Source organism: Punica granatum, chromosome 7 (genome assembly GCF_007655135.1).
Source record: "Punica granatum isolate Tunisia-2019 chromosome 7, ASM765513v2, whole genome shotgun sequence".
In the NCBI taxonomy this organism is placed as follows: domain Eukaryota; kingdom Viridiplantae; phylum Streptophyta; class Magnoliopsida; order Myrtales; family Lythraceae; genus Punica; species Punica granatum.
This window is the reverse complement of record NC_045133.1, coordinates 21,261,100-21,279,023: the sequence shown is the minus strand read 5'-3', so window position 1 is coordinate 21,279,023 and position 17,924 is coordinate 21,261,100. Positions and strand designations below refer to the sequence as shown.

Sequence of the window (17,924 nt, the reverse complement as noted above, 5' to 3'; positions counted from 1 at the left end):
GTCATGCAACAGACACGAATCACCTTGTGCTCAAGCGGAATGTCCGAGAATATGAGACCTGACCGGGTATTGAGCAACCGTGGATCTAAAACAGAGCTCCTCCGGGTATTTACAAGATGTCATAATTTAAAGTTAAAAGACATCTGATCTGAGTGATAAAATGACCATTGTACTGAGGATGGGAGTAAAACGAGTTCACAGGTGATGCAAATAAAACAAGGATTTACTAGCACTACAAAGATAAGAATACATTGCACGGCACAGATATTTTCAGATTTGAAAGATGAAAAGAAAGTAACACTCAAGACGGCAACAACTTCTTATCCATTCACCAGTGGTCCTATCATGACCGTAATAATATGGTTAGGCGACAAACTCGGTCATGTCACATACCGGTACATGACATATTTGATGAGATCTCATCTTCTCCTTGAAGTGACTCGGTTAAGTCGAATCACCTTGTAAACATGCCCTATTCCAGCAAATTGTGACTGGTCAAGAGATACAGGAATCAGGACTGGAGAAGAGTGCAAGAACAAAACAGCTTCCCTGACTGAGGAAACAAATGAGAAATAACCCAAAATGGGGAATGCTCTATTACCTCGAAGAAAAATCTGAGCAAACTTGTAACCTGTGAGACAAAGGCGAGAAACGTAGAGACCAAAACAGGGTCATAGCATTGTCTATAACAAAAGGCTCTTCCTGGCACGGATGATTCCGTCGGAGTCGAAATATAACTAGAATAAGAGTACAGCCTGCACATGATGATATGACTAAGACGAGAACTAGTGCAATACACATCAGGAACACAGAATACGCCAAGTATGCAGTGCAGTAGCAACACACCGAAAATAAGAAGGTGGCTTACATAACCATTAACATCCAGAGAAGGGGCAAAGATCGTAGCTTGCATGGTAACACAACATCTGCGAACCTGTTCATTGACCAAGCATGGATTAGAAAGAAGCAATACGGTACTATGAGAGGAACATAATCTTTAATGGACTCACTCAGATCAGGAGGAACATTCATTGCGGATCTTACGTTAGGATGAGCAAACTGAAACCAGAGCAGGAATCTTACCAGCCAATTGCTAGTTCTTGAAACTTGCTGTAATAGTCGTATAAGACAAGCAATTTGCATCAATATTCGCGTCCAATTAGGCCAGGATGCTCGAGCTGATCAAATTCACTAGCATGGTTCCTCAGGAAATATTGATTCAATACGGGAAGAAATAGTGATGCTATGCACTTTATTTTGAGAGGAGATGAAAGGGAGTCCATTAGTTTGAAAAATAATGTTCTAAACAAAATTAGAGCACCTAAAGAACTAGCAAAGAGATCTTAGAGATGTTCTGTATGGCTCTTGATCACTACAATCATCCTACTCTGTACATTCTTGAGAGTCAAAACATAATGAAAATGTCTGTATCTGTCCAATCTATAGGTCATCCCTAGAGAAAATAGGGTTTGAAATTTCCACCCTTTAGGAGTACAGCCTTGAGTTCCCAATGATTTCAAACTGATTGCTGGGAGAAATCCTCATTGGCCTGCGTGATTGCTGGGAGAAATCCTCATTGCTCGCAGGCCACCTTGATGACACTAGTTTATTGATTAGCAGCAAAGCTATGAGAAGCAGTTAGCCGATTCGATGCAAAAGAAAGTAATTCAGCAGCAAAAACGGTCTGCAGACACCATGCACTTGAGCTATGTTTGCCTGCACTCATCAAGATTGAACTGAAAGGGCCCGGGATTGAGCAGCTAAACAGGGGAGATTCCAATCACCTCTTCATCCTCCAATCATCAATAATGGCTGAATTGAGAGGATAAAACTCCACTTTGCTCAAGGTAGTTTCAAGGCTTTCCAGCTGCCTTTGCTGCCATGTGCCTCTCAATCAATGTGTCTACAAAAGCTCGGATCTGCAAGATAAATTATATCAGAGAAAGGCTAAGATAATATAAAAATAGTTAATCTTTGTGCAAACAATTAAAAGCATGATACCAGTTAAAAATTGGGGACAAAAAGAACAACCAATCATCAGAGAATCATCAATGAGAGGAGAAAACCACCCTAGTTCAGGTATTCACTACAAGAGAAACGGTCACCTTATTCTTGCGCTTGTAGTCAAGAAACTGGTAAACAGCCATTGCTTTCTCTGCATCTGCAGCTTGCTCCATGACCTGAAATTTACGCATCGATTGAGAGTTCAGAAACACGTAATCATCCATACAAGTTTGTTAACATAATCAGGGGGAGGAGCAAGAATCAGGATAAAGAAAAACCTTAGTAGCAGTTTTCTTCATAATTGACTTGTACCCATCCCGATCAATTTTTCTTGCCTTATACAGGGGCATCAGCAATGATGCCACATAATCAACAACTGCTTGTTTGATTTTGTCTGGTCCTCTAAGCTGATTATCCTTTGGCCCCTTGTTCACCGTGCCCGGTGAAACAGAGCTCTCATTTGCAATTCCATCGTTCCTCCAAGTGGCTGCAGGTCTTGAAATCATATTCGAGTCACCCTCATCCATCATGTGCTCATTCGAGTTGAAGAAATCAGACCCTGCTGCAGCAGCTTGAGACTGCCATCTCTCGATGGCATGATAGTCTTTTCCACTCTCACTTCCTGAAGCATCTACCCAAGCTTTCGTGAATATGCTGCTATCTACTGCTACACTTTCTCCTGAGTTCTCTGCCAAGTTCGGCTGACCTGCAACCTCGTTTGAGTGGCTCCGATGCGAGCGGTTATCCAGGGACACCCGTGCAATGTCGAGGTTGCCAAAAGCAGCAGGGAAATCCACAGACCAGTCCCTAACTCTACAGTTACGAGAATCTATTTCCGATAGACAGTCTTGCCTTCCCAGGACACCACCAGGCCACTGAGCGTACTGCTCCCGCCTTGCAAATTTGTGGAAGGAAGGTATTTTAGGAAGGTGCATCATTGCACTGTAGTTTGCTTCTGCTGATGCAAAGGCCTGCAGCATTTATGTGGAGCAAGTAAATACACTTACCTTGAAGCAGACAAGTGAAAAGGATCTCACCAGAAAAGAGAAAAGGAGGAGCAATAGAGGTAAAGATCATTCTATAACAGACTAAAAAATCTAGTTTCTTTAGGGCTGCAAATCCTAATTGGCTCCTGTATTCAAATAATACTGAAAAGAGCATATAGTATGGTGAGTAACTTCACATCAGTTCCAGTATTCAAATAATATAACTGAATCGCTGAGAAGCAAATATATCACAGCAAGCATTAAATATAATTTACCAATATCTTTTCTGTAAATTGTTCCTGGAGGTCATTCTTTACAATGGCTTAGGATAGAACATAAGGTCCCGTTTGGTATGCGGGAATGGAATGGTAAGGAATGGATTTTATATAGAGCGATGTAACAACATTGAGTGAAAATTTCTGATTTTCTTTATTAACCATTATAAAATGAAGGAATACAATTATAATATTGAACTTATTTACCTAGATATCATGTTATATATATTCTTAGAAATATAAATTAAAAGAACATATATGATACTTCACAACTACTAGCACAAAATGAGGGAATGACCATTCCCTTTGTTGTTTAAGGGAATGCCCTTTCCATCAGAATGAAGGAAAAATATGATAATGAGGGAATGCTCTTTCCATCAAAAAGGAAAAATATGATAATGAGGGAATGCCCTTTCCAACTAACACAAGTGATATTATATAAGAGAATGAAGTGAAATGAAGAAGTAGGCATTCAATTCCATTCCCGCCTACCAAACGGGACCTAAGTGCAGGTACCTAAGTCAGAGAATACCTACAATGAGCATAGGGGGAAGGGAAACAAACCTCAGCAGCTGCAATTGCTTTAGCACGGGCTTCTTCTGCAGCAGCAAAGGCAGCCTTTTCTTCCTCGGACATGGGAATGCTCTCATCCTCCTCCACCTTCAAATCATGTCTACGTACTGATCCTCGAGACCTTGATGAATCGCTTTCTGATTTCGAATCATTGATCGTTTCCAACTTTGTAGGTCTACCCTTCACCTTCTTATTGCCGCTAGAGGCAGCTTGGCTTCCTGAAGAAACAGAAGTATGGGAGTTTCCCTTATTATCGGAACCACCATGCTGTGCTCGTAAAGCTGCCTTTCCAGAAAACGGCTCTCTAATGGGCCTAATCTTCAAGGAATCCAAGGCAGTATTCTGCCTCACTACATTCAGTTTACCATTAGAGGCCTTTTCTTTACGGAAGACTTCGAGCCAAACATTGACCAGTTGACTTGCTATGGCACGTATATCACGGCTGGTATGTACACAGACTTTCTCCTTCACAGTTTTCCCAATACCTGCATCAATAAACAGAATCATAAACAAATAACCATAGGGGTATCAGAATATCTTGGACATGTTTCATGCAATGTCAATAGTGAAATGAGATCTCATTTATAGCTCAACACAAAGAAGAAAATTCTTTCGTGCCAGAGCTGGTCCACGTGTAATGGTGTCAGTTGACATGTCTTCACAAAGTCGGAAGATGATAACAGTAATGAGATGCAAATATTTGAATTTCTTTTTTCATGAAGTTATCAGGTTATGATAGTTAGCCTCTGTTTGAAAAGATGATATTAAAAAAGGCATGGTTCATGTCCAATAGAGAGCCTCTTTGCGACAGTGTTTGACATGATATTACTTCAACAGCAAGAAACTCTGATTGATAAGATGCAGAAAAACCAGGAATCATACTAAAATCAAGTAAGAAGCTATTTCCTGATGCAGTCTATCAAGTATTCTGCCACTCAATCATAGTGGTAATGCATGTAGAGCGTCTTTATCTAGTTTTAATACAAGCCCAAAACTGAAGAATTATTAAGTGTACCTGACAAACGAATGGCTCGTAGATCAGTAGAAACACGGACCAAGAGACGAACACAGTGACGCAGAAGTTGGGTGGCATCCTTCCCCATAGAATCCTAGCACAGTGTTGTTATTCTTTAATGAGCAAAAATAACAGTGATAAAAGAGGTGGCGAGAGATAGAGAAGGAAAAAGGAGGCTGTGGATCTGGAAGGAAAAAAGAGAAGATCTGAACAAAATTTTACCAGGATCCACGAGTTCAGCGTGCTAAGGCCTTCTTTGGTTCCAGCAAAAGTTTTCAAGGCCTCAACAGGAAGATTAAGAAGTGCTTTGGCCACACGTAGCCTCCCTGAAGTGGCTTTTGCACTGAAAAACAGCTCCCGCAGCAAGGCTTCCTTGGACAGAATCTGCTCCCCTTCCAAGGAGTTCTTGTACAGGTAATTAGAGAGCTCCACCGCATCAAGCCTCTTCATGATGTCTCTAACTTCATCCCTTTCCCCATCAGACTGCCTCTGTGCAGCCTCCAGTGCCTCAACTTCGGTTCTGTAATCATTTCCAGTACTCAATATGTCCATTATTCTCACTGCTTCCCTCAACCCGCTCATCATTGCTCCCCCAACTGTGTCTGGGTGCTCCTTGCAGGTCGCTTCTCCAGCGAAAAATATGCAGTTCTCAACAGGCTTGCCTATGATATCATAATCCTCTCCAGAAGCTCCAATGGCGACATATGAGTAAGCTCCATAGCTGAAAGGATCCCTTCCCCAATCTGTCACCACAGACCCAACTGGATTAGGGACTGATGCCTCCCCAAAAAGTTTACGAAGAACCATTACCGCATGATCTGCATGATCCTGCGGGCTCATGTGTTCTCCATCTTTAGCTGCCTTACCAACAAGTAAGGCTATAAGTACAGGTGCCCCAACAGTTTTCTTGATGTTCCAGAACATGAAGCACTGACCCCTGTGATCAGTCTCTTCAGCAGTCGCTCCAAAATAATCTACAGAATCATCCCAAAAAACTTCCGGGAATTCTAGAACTATTTTGTTGAGGACACCGAAGCCAAGTCGTTTAATGGAAGATTGCTTCCAATGAGGTAAAGGCGGAAGAAACTTGATGCTTTCTGCTTTCAAGCACCCCAGGGGTACAGTAATGAGAACTGCATCCCCTAAAAACTCACGCCCATTGGATGTGCAGACTTTGACCTGGCTTAAATGGTCATCAGTTGCTTCAGAGTCCTTGGAACTGTATGAGATTTCAGTCACGACATGGTCTAAAAGTATATCGAGTCCTTTTCCAAGAGACTCAACAACTGCACTAAAACCTCCTTTGATCATACAATGGGCTCCTCCAAATCCTCCAAAAACATCATCTTGATTCCAGTAAGGAAGAGATACTTCTTTAAGCAAAGCAGCGCACCCATACTCAAGGTGCGCGAAATGCCAGTTCATGACCCTTCTCTCCAGAGGACTCAGGATATCTTCCTCTATGACACAACTGTTCTCAGTAACTCCATTGTCAATGCTAGTTTTTGAATTATCCGGTGCAGGCAAAGAATCCCTTAGCTCAGCTTCTCCAGTATCAGTTCCAATCCGAGCCATCCGACGTCTCTTGAGGGCATACTCTAAACCATCCTCAAGAGACATTTTCATAGCCCTTTCACCATTCTGTGCAACAACCAGAACCATGTCATCAAGAAGGCCATTATACTCTGCTTCAAGAGCTTCATCGAGATCTGAAGGAACTTTTTGACCCGTCACAATATCATATAGGGGACAATCACTATTCAAAACGGTCAACTCAATGCCCAATTGAGTACAAACCAATGATGAAGGATCTGGTCTTCTTTCAGAGGCCACATCAGCTTCAACGCCTGTAATAATGCTGGCACCAAGATCAACAGGGACTGAAAGAGATGATCGGTCGGTATAGACACGACCTCCTATTCTGCTTCTAGCCTCAAGCACCGTAACAGAAAAACCCTGTCGCTTCAAGTGCCTGGCAGCTGTTAACCCAGCAGGACCAGCTCCTATGACTATAATCCTTTTTCCAAAGTCATGACCATGTTTTTCATCAGACTCACCTTCTGCAGGAATGCATAAGGTGCTAACAGTTAAGTGAGAATCACCTTTTACTTCAGTAGTTACAGCCATATCCTCTCTAGACTCCACGAGCATGGGAGTTGGATAATCAGCAAAATCATCCATTTTAACTGATCTACTGGGTAATTTTGTATCAGTCGAATCAATATCCAACTTGTCACTGCCCTGGTAATTTTTGCCATTTGTGGCATTGGGTGATTCTAGTTTCCTTGGCAAACACTCAGTAATCTCCGATTTATGATTTTCGTCAATTAGAGCAGCGTCAGAAGTCATGCCATTATTAATATTAGAACCGATTCCTAGTTCTGAATCAACAAAGAGCATCCCGCCAGGCTTTTCGATCTGTTCTCCATCTTGAGGTCCAACCAGCTCAGCATTCTGCTTCGCACATGCGACCCCAACATTTATATAACCCTGTACAATGTAAACCTTTAGCCTCAAAAAACGAAACGCGTAAAATTAAGCTAATAGCAGCAGCGGAAGATTATGTAAACTGGCAATAGCAATCAACTAGACATACCAGAAACTACAAATTCTAGAAGCAGCCCAAGAAATTTATATTCTTCTTTGGCTGGATAAGGTGACGATTTAAAAGTTAAGCAAAGACTCACATTTTGATCTAGAAATGCATAGATCTCTCTAAGCAAAGAAGAACGGGGTGATTCATCCTCCAAGGGAATATCTGAAACACTACAGTCGGCAAGAGATAGTATACGGCTCATATCTTTGCTCCAGAGACTCAAGATCCAGTTTCTGCATGGAGAAAACAATGAGTTCAATGGCATAAGCTACTGAACTGAAATGGAAGTCCCAAGGTTGCCACAGCCAAGTGTCATATAGAAAACTCAGTTTCAGAGGATTAGATACAGAGAGGCCCAGACACATCACATAACAAGCAAGACACTTCAAAAGGTTACTTCAAGGTTGCCACAGCAAAGTATCATATAGAAAACTCAGTTTCAGATGATTAAATACAGAGAGGCGCAGACACATCACATAACAAGTAAGACACTTCGAAAGGTAACTTCAACGAGAACTCACATACCCTACCAAGTTGATATCGTCTGCAGAAGATGGAGGTTTTCTTTCCTTTTTTTTTTTTCCCCTTATCATTGTATGTTAATCTATAGAAAGTGATGCACAAAAGACTGAAATGTGAAAAGCCTCTGGAGACATACATAAGGCTTGTATGATTGCTGGGTACAGTTGAAACCACCTATAAATCTAACCTCCAATAACCAATGCTAGAAGAAATACCAAAATCAGCTCTGAGAAGACAAGGTCATCATAGCACAAAACTATATGAAAATGCCACCTGTTAAGAGCCTGAGTCCATATTTCATGATATTGCCCTCTCTAAAGACGAATTATCCAGGAAAAATTAGATAAAGTCTAATGAAAATGAAAAGCTAAGGCTATCGAGAAAATCAAATAGCTGGAAGATAATACTACAAAAGCAATAACTTTCACTTATAGGCTATCGTTAAATTATAGTGTATGGCAAATGTACACAGGTCTAAGGAGTAAATACCTGCACTCCAGATACTCCTGCAGCCCACCTTTGCGTTTGAAGACCTCCTTGAATTTGATCTTCTCCACTGGACCAGCAGCACGAGCTTTTAGTCCCACTGATACAGCTGCAGCACTGCCATTCACTGAGGAATCGACTTTTCCTCTGCTTCTATGAGGACGGTCACTGTCCATAAGCTGGTAACTTTCAAGAAAACCATGCTCACTTATCAGAGTGTCCCATTCAGCATCTCCCTCATAAGCCATGTCTTCTTGTCTGTACTTCTTAGCTTTGCGACGCTGTGCTACAGATAGTCTGTTTTCTTTGCTACCAGATTCAGGCAATGAATTTTCATTCTCGTCCAGAATCTCATCCATTGTAATGTCATCATCAACAGGAGTTGTAGACCTTCTCCATGTGTCGTTCTGAAGCCCGCCTGTCACAAGAACATCTTCAACAGTCTTCACTGGAACTTCTGAGTTCCTTCCGTTGCATGATCTGCATACATCTTCTGCTGCATCTGTGCATGAGTTATCCAATAACTTATTATCGAAGCAACAGTCCTGAACTTCATCTCCCAACCTTGACATGGACACATCAGCTTTATCTTCAGAAACCGCATCAGTAGACACTCTATTAGTTTCAGTCTTGCCCGATTCAGCTTCCACCATAACCTCTGCAGCTAGACTGATCTCATTGCCTTGGGTGCTCATAAGTTCAACATCTCCAGAGCAAGGCTTTTCAGCGTCAAAAGGTTCCGGGGGGTTAACCTCCTGGGCAGAAACCAGACCCTTAGCCACGTTATGCGTCTCTTCAATGAAGCTGGGAGCACAGCATGTATTGTCATCGGAGCTTCTATTTTCCACTTGAAAGCATTCCTTTGGAGCTGAAACAGAGCGTCTATTAGGACTCTCTTTGGCATGGTTCTGGCTAGCCACTTTCACAGAAAAAGAGCAACCTGACATCTTTCTGAAAGTGGCAGAGTGAGAACGTTCTTCATCACCTTGGGAAGAGCCACCATTCGAACTGGCTTTCTTTATTATCTTTCCCTTCTTCGATTTCGAACCCAGAGCTTTTTGGAATTTACTAACTCCACCAGCTTGTGCCTTCTTGAAAAATGATGACAGTGAGTCTTCCACAGGTTCATCAGCTGAATCCTTAGAACCACTTCTAGCAACTTCCTGGGACTCCAAATGCACCGAATTATCACGAGATTCAGATAGGTCATAAGATAACTTCTTTACCTTCTCTAACTTACATTTGCTTGCCTTTCCCTGCTTCTTTTTGTCTGCTTTTTTATCAGAGCCATGATCGACCGCATTGTGGCCCATTTCCACAACATTCTCAGCAGATGTCTCATCAACAGATGCATCCTTCAAACTTGAAGATTGCTTCGATTGATCTACTTCTGCCGAAGAAACACTCCTCTCCCTTGAAACTTTCAACCCACCATCTTTCTTAGGACCCTTCAGCTTCCTCCTGAAGCATGCCAACGTATCATCCATTCCACCCGAATCATCATCATCCACAGCCACCGATTTTTCTTTAGTGGCCTCAACTTTATTACCCTTGTCGCTGTCCGCTTCCAACCCTAGCCTCGCCTTCTTAGCCTTCCGTGGCTTTTTCAGCTTCAGCAAGGTCCCAATCGGCTCATCATCGTCTGAATCGAAACCAATCTCGACTGTCTTGTCCCTCTTCTTCACCGCACCACTCTTCTCCTCCTCCCCTTCCATCTTTTCAACCCTAGAATTCCACAAAACCAGACAACAAAACCTAGCCCCAACCTAGCCCAGCTTCAATGCCCAAGTCAACACACGGCAATCAATCACGAAAAGCATCACCTTCCACACCTCAACAATCACAGAGCCAAAACGCAAACCCCACCAAGAAATTCCCCCCTCGCACAGCAAATCATCCCATCAAAAACCACAACCTCAAGCTCAACCTTCAAGCACCAAGAACCCTAATGGGCACAACGAATGCTGCTCGATTGAGTGAGTTCCCTCACTGTATTCCACTCGAAGAACTCTCAACAATTCACACAAATCCTCCAGACAGCATAGGAATCAACGAAAGACTCAGAATTTGAAGAGGCGACGGAGAGAGATAGGGCTTCCCTTACACTGTAACGCCTCTGCTGGGGAGTGACAGATGGAACCGGCGATTGGGGAAACAGAGACCTCTGTATTGGAAGAGAGAGCTCGCAATTTTTTTTTTTAATTATATTAGCGTTTAACGGATTGATTTTTGCAGACAGAGAGAGAGAGAGAGAGAGAGAGAGAGAGAGAGGGAAGGGAGAGAGAGAGAGAGGGAAGGGAGAGTGAGAGCGGAAGGGGATGCCGCGCACATTAGCCCGTGGATTTTGAAGTGGTCGGGCTCTTAGAGTGCGCCGGTTTGAGTCGTGGAAATTGTGAATAGGAAAAGATTTTGGATGAAAATAAAAGGAAATTCATGTGAAAACCTAATTTGGCAGCTCCAAGGGAGCTGTTTTGGGATCCAGTTGATAATGCGGTGGGCATTTTTCTTTCATAAATTAAGGACATTGATGGAAGTTTTTTGAATTTTCTCATCGGGTTTATCGACTTGTCGACTACTGGAGATCACTCATATCAAGTAAGTTTGACAATGGCTCCGTACTTAGTTGCAGTCTGAGAGGAAATCAATCGGGATTTGTAATTGCTCGCATCTTCGGTGGATGATAGAAAAAAAAACTACTAGGAACAGGATTACTCTGAATGATTGGTTTACCGTTTAACTGTTTCTCTCAAACAGGTTAGGATCAGATGCCAAAATCAAAAAGGGAAACCGCCGCTGCAGCTTGCTTTTCCAATAATAGAATGTTCGGATAGTTCGTTGCTCGTCGGGTGTAGCTAAAGGGGTTTAATGTATTTTGAGTTAAAATATACTTTCACTAATCTAAATTTATTAGCCTTGCTCTAGGAATAAGTTTGACCATTGTTCTTTATTCCACGAAACCGAGATTTGTTGTTGCTAACCTCTTCAATGGATGATGGAGAAAAATTACAAGGGACAAAAATTGTTTTAAACAACTGATTTTATCGTCTAACAGTTTCTTTCAAATTATAAAATTGGCATGCCAAAAGTAAAAAAGGGAAAATGTTGCCACAATTAGTTCTTGGAAGTCTAGAGTCCTCTCTCAAGATGGAAAACATGTTCTTATTCGTACAGTTGCAGCATCCCTTCGAGCTTACACCATGACCACATTTCTTCTTGCAAAGACCCTTTGTCAAAAGCTCGGTTCCATGTTCTCAAATTTTTGATGGGGCAACAATTCTCTTGACAATTCCACGATTCATCTTAAATCCCGGAAATCTACTTTGCTCTCCTAAATCTAATGGAGGGCTTGGGTTTCGAAGGATGTGGGATCAAATTATTGCTCTTATTTCCGAACTCGCTTAGGCAATTGCCCAGAACTCCGATAGACGACATGTTCGGTTCCTTCGAAGGAAATATCTGAAACACCAGCCCTTCCTCCATCGTTCTCCCAATCAAAGATCCTCTTACCTTGGAAAGGAATCTGCAATGCAATTTCACTTCTGAGGAAATGAGCTTGTTTCAGGATAGCAAATGGTCGGTCTATTGACATCCGGACTGATCCATGGGTCCCAAACACACCAAACTTCCTTCCTAATGCCACAATTTAGCTAGTTGGGCTACATTGTGTAATCATAATGGACTCATCCTCATCTCCTCTCTTCCCAACTTCTGTTTTCCTCTCCAGGGAAGCCAAGATGTAGAAGGTTCATATGAACTCTTTTCTTATCTATTAATAATATTGTCTCCATTCAGCAAAAAAAAGAGCCAAATCCCACATAAATCAATTACTTTTCCATATATGAAAATTACTTTAGTACAAACTTATTATAATTCTTTTACTTTTATTCATTAATTAGAAAAAAAAATCAATAGGATTCTTGGGGAATGAAATCGACTACCTAGGGATGGAGCCACATGATGACAAGCCTCTCTCATATTTTACCCTAAAAATTATGATTTTTAAAAGTTTGCCCTTACATTGAACATCCCTGCAAATTGTTATTTATAATTTTCACCCTACATTACCCCAATTTTTATCTCCCATATTTTGAATATGGGAGATAAAATTTAATAAATTTTCACCCTAAGAAATGTTTGGTAGTTCGCTGATCATCGTGGGGCAGCTGAAGAAATTTAATGCGTTTCTAGTGAAAATTTCTTCAATCTAATTCGATTATACTTGTGGGATAATACTTTTTCTCGTGAAAAAATATTGAAACAGAATTTTTAAAAGATAATGTTCATCTCAACTAAAAATTATTTAAAAAGTGTTTGAGAAATGCTAATATGGAATAATCATAATTATAATTGATGATTATTTGTACTTGTGAAATATTAAATAAGCAAAAATTTTCATATAACCAAATAATCTGACACAAAATTATTTTGGAACTGAAAAATTTTACACATTGACTAAACACTGATTTTGCCTGAGAGATGATGAAAATGCGCTTACAAAATCCCTTATATCACCCCCGAATATAAGAATTTCTACTTTTGTATGGCGCCATTGAATTTATTAACTTTTTTTCTTCAAATTTCTAAGAACATAACGACATATATATACTCGAGCTTTCATTTTTTGAAAAGTTCATCTTTGATTTACATGACAGGACCCGTTGCCCTTTTTTTAACTATTCTTTAAGAAAAAATTGAAAAATTCCCATTCTTGTGGAAATTTTTTTCCAAAAATCTAAATGAAGGACTATGAAAGTTGCACTAACAAAAATCAAACTCAAGATTTTATGATTCCAAACAGGAGACTTGTGCCATTGCCGAAGCCACCTTCCTCTAGAATAAACAAAATGCTCAATGCAACGCGCAAGTGATAGACTAGTTATTTAGTTAATAAGAAGTGAGAATTGTAAAGGGTCGTGCACTGAGGAGTCAAGAATTTACGATTTTGGTGTATTTGAATTTTTGGCACGATGTAGTGATTTTCCCAGCAATCCATTATCTAGACTAGTTATTTAGTTAATACGAAGTGATAGTTGTAAAGGGTCATGCAATGCAGAGTAAAGAATTTACGATATGTAGTTGAATTTTTGGCGTGATATAGTGAATGTCCCAACAATCTATTATCTATTATAATATATAAAAGCCGACAGGCTCTTATAAGATATCGTTGTTTGCAAACTTTCAGTCATGATTAGTCGTCTTTTGAACTGCTCAGAAAATGCAATTTCGAATATGGACATTTGTGTATTTGTCTTCTCAAATTCTGATTAAGTGAATTTTTTTGCCATATTTTATTTGATTTATAAAGATTCAACGAAATTTTTATATTTGTTCATATTAATTGAATGTATTGATTTTAAAAAATTGAAAGTCATATGGAATAATAAAAACTCATTGAAATAAGAGATTCCTTTTCAAATTCAATGCACTGAAAATTCTATAAATGATGGACTTAGAAACTCATTATATATATATATATATATATTCTATTTGCTTTAATTTTTTTATAGACCTTTACTCTTATGTGATATTTCTTTAAGGTAGAGGTACGAGCTATATATATGTGTCATTCGCATTCTTAAAAGATTTGAGTAGTTATTTATTTTATTTTCTTACTTTTATTTATTCGCATCATTAGTATTGATTATTATATTTGGTTATAAAACAACTGATTAAATATTACCGCGCAAAACTTGGGTATTATCTAGTTATATAGATACTTCACCTCGAACCAGAATTTTTTTAAACTAAAATTCAAATTACAAGAACTAATTGCTTAGATGACATTGCTGACTAGTAATTGATTAAGGTTACATCAACAAATCAATAGTTCGTTCACTGATTACTCTCACTTGAAGTTGACATAAATATTACTGTTTAGATGTTCAATTCCGCAACCAGCAAACCCTTAACTTGATGCGAGAATTATCAGTTAAATACGAAAAACGACTTGCGAATTCGTTGGAAATCCAAATAAAGATGACATGTCTTTATATCGAATTTTACATCAATCTCTGGATCATATGACTGTTTATTGATTTTCTTATTGTAAAGGTGAACTTAAGGTATTAGACGCACAAAATTGTATATTGAAGTATTACTCGGACCTCGGAGAGCACTGCATCATATAAGTGATTTTACCAAGGTGAATAGTCACAAGTCAAGTTCACCATTAGGAAACAAACAATAAATACACATCCTTAAATTTGGGCTCGGCGGAACTACGGATGGCAACTGTGCGGATACTACAAAAACCATGACCACATAAAGATCAAAAATTGCACACCATTTTCGTACCATATATGTGGTGGTTTCGAAAAGTGAAGACCATATTCACACCATCAGAAAACAGTAGTTATCTGCATCATATTGCACCGGAAAATTAAATGAATAGAATATGCATGAAAATGTAATAATATTAAATAAAAAAATTTAAATGTAAACCTATAAATAAAAGCTATCATTAATTTATTATTCTATCTCTCTATAGTTTTATTATTTCATATTAAATGGATTAGAAATTAAGTGGCCCGAGATCAAGCTTGGACAATGGGTCAGGAAATTAGTCTAAGCTATATTTATATGGTCTAAATTAAAACATAAAAATTGTGTTCTGGTTTCTATATATCCACGATTTTTCATCAAAACATAATCACTTCTATCGTAGTGATCTCATTATGCACCCCCGTAAGCATTTGGTGCATGCACTATAAAAGGTTAATGCAGTTATCCAGGAATAGGATCGATCTTTTGCCTATACTATTGCCATCCCAAGGAGGAAGGGGTGCTTTCAAAGTAGTTCAAGGTTGCATTTACTAGGAGATTATTTGTTTTTGTTTATCCCTATCTTTGGAAAATTTCAAATAAACCCCTCCCATCTATTTCCCCCAAAACCAAACAGAACATAAATGTACCATAAATAAATAATGACAACAGTTCATTTAGGGAAGGGTACAATCATATTAAATTGTCATGCAAGACCATTAACATTTTCGGAATGAAAATATATTATTCTGGAAATATATATTCAAATAAACATATAACCAAAGGAAGAGGTCTTAGTACAGCGTCATAAGATGTTAATCCAAAATTAATAGATCCTGAGTTCAATCCTCAATAGTGGCCCGATGAGACTTAGGTGTTCCTTTATTTCGCATAATTCTTGTTCTAGATTTATAAGCCTCTCTTATTACCGTGGTTCATGATTTGTTGATCTTTAACTAAATCTTCAGTTCGAGTCTTGTAAATGAAAAATATCTATAATTAAGGAGTTTTACCTTTTGATAAGCCGACCCACCTTTGGGCCTATTGAATTACTAAATGCCATGCAATGCATGCCAAAAGGTAAACATATAATTCCCATGGAAACTCTTTATCCATTTATTTTTTAGTGAGCTGACCAGACTCGAAAGTAGATAAATTGAGCATATTAATCTTCTAAATATCAGGTGATCTGCAATATAAAAAATAAAATAAAAACTCTTTGTCCACTGTTTTCTGAAGAAATACCAACCCTCCATAATTCAATAAAAATCTTTTGCATTTCGAATTGGAATACCATGGTTTCGGCACATTTATTTAATATGTGATTGTTTCAAAAAGAAATAAGATTTCTTTCTAGAAAATTATTCACCGCTGTCTAATGCATTATCTCGCATGTCACCATCAACACATAAACAAAAGATCTCTTAGATAGCCCATGCGTACATCAAACCTTTTTTTCACTTTCAATCAAAATATAGAAAATACAATTAAATATAAATTTATATGCATAATGTTTTATGACACATTTTCAATAGAACAAGAGTGTTTGTATTTCTCACTGAATTGATTGTTCATATTGTATTTGCACGGAAATATGAACAACAAAGCTCTACGAAAAATTGACGGTTGAAAACATGGATTCCATACCGACATCGATAACTCGAATCATCCTTTCATGAATCACAATTGTTCTATTCGATATTTTAATTTCAGCATTATTTTCACTACAATATATACTCGCGAGCAATCTTAATTTTCCCACACGATTAACGAAATTGCAATTCCGCTAAGCATGTATTTCAGATATTAAACGATCACGTCTCCAAAAGCTCGCACTTAACATTGGGCTGGTGTTATTGGGCCCATGCAAGTAGGTCATGAAGGCCCAAGCAACAACTTTAACAATCATGATATGACATAGCCAATTCAAATCGAGAAATTTCTCTCGTGTTGTCTATTTAACTGTACAGAGTACATAGAATTATTCTCCTGCCGGGAGCAAATCGAATGGGATCGTGAAAAATTATCCGCCTTCCCACTTCGGAGGAGAGAAACGATATGACACAATCAGCCCAGATGTCGATATTTTGGGCCAATGTATTGGACCCGTACCTACTATTTTGACCCAATGGAATCTAATTAATCAAGAAGCACGTTTTCTCTTTGCTATAAATAATCAGAAGTTGCACGTTATAGGTGTTTAATTTGTTATTCTAAAGTCTTCTAATTGATGATGACTAACATGTCTTTTACGTCTAAGCTTCTCTGTTTCAAACATAAAACATTCGTTTATTGATTGATGATTATAGTTAGGATTAATAACAAAAAAAGTACAAACTTTTCACATTTTAACAATTTTAGCATGAACATTTTTCTTTAACGTAAAAATGCACAAACTTTCGATTTGATAATAATTCTAGTACGGCATCAAATTTTTTGTTAATTTAGATGGAAATTGCTGACGTGTAGGTCGAGTGTGACCCACCATATTTTTTTAATAATAAAATTATTTCAAAAAATTTTAAAAGGAAATTTTAAAAGAAAAAAAAAGAGCAAAATTGGGGAGGAGGGACGATGGCCGGTGTGGGGACCTCGTCGCCAGCCACCATCACCCCAATTGGGGTCACTAGAGACCACACTGAAATCGAGGCTCCCCCGGACAATTAGGAGAACCCCCAAATTGGGACTTCTCCCGATTTTGGTGGGCTAAGGCACGACCTCGGCCATCATTCCAAGCCGATTGGGGTCACCGGCAGCCTCTGTGGTCACTGGCAAACCCAATAGGGGGTGATCCCTAATTTGGGGCCTCGATTCCGGCCACCATCCCCCGGTCGAGTTTGTTGGCAACCACAGAAGCTGACGACGAGGCCCCCACCGTCGACAACAGCCCCTCCTTCTCGATTTTGCTTTTTTTAAAAAAATTATTTATTATTTGTTTTATTTTCTGAAATAATCTTGTTATTAAAAAAATATAGTGGATCCCACTCAACCTACACGTCAGCAATTTCCATCCAAATTGACAGAAAATTTGACACCGTGCTAGAATTGTTATCAAATTGAAAGTTCATGCATTTTTAGGTTAAGAAATAAAGTTAGTATTAAATTTATTAAAATGTGAAAAGTGGTACATTTTTTATTATTAACCCTTATAGTTATGTACGTTCCATACTGCTCTATGCGAGAACTATTTAAAATTTATGTCACTT

At 39.0% G+C, this 17,924-nt stretch overlaps 1 protein-coding gene across 11 annotated transcripts; it reads right to left on the bottom strand.

Moving 5' to 3' along the window:
• Positions 1-149: 149 nt before the first annotated feature.
• LOC116214208 (lysine-specific histone demethylase 1 homolog 3) lies at positions 150-10,773 on the bottom strand. Of its 11 annotated transcripts, none has more exons than XM_031549555.1 (11): positions 8,461-10,773; positions 7,541-7,682; positions 5,076-7,343; positions 4,854-4,947; positions 3,830-4,323; positions 2,283-2,975; positions 2,106-2,180; positions 1,011-1,919; positions 847-934; positions 602-755; positions 150-491 (listed from the first exon to the last, which is right to left on the bottom strand). In XM_031549555.1, the coding sequence occupies exons 1-8, from the start codon at positions 10,170-10,172 to the stop codon at positions 1,854-1,856; spliced, it is 5,544 nt and encodes a 1,847-aa protein (XP_031405415.1). In that variant the 5' UTR covers positions 10,173-10,773; the 3' UTR covers positions 150-491; positions 602-755; positions 847-934; positions 1,011-1,853. The 11 variants fall into 11 exon arrangements, with proteins under 11 accessions (XP_031405415.1, XP_031405413.1, XP_031405416.1 ...); XM_031549553.1 differs by having other exon boundaries at positions 869-934; XM_031549556.1 differs by having other exon boundaries at positions 1,084-1,919.
• Between the last annotated feature and the right edge of the window lie 7,151 nt (positions 10,774-17,924).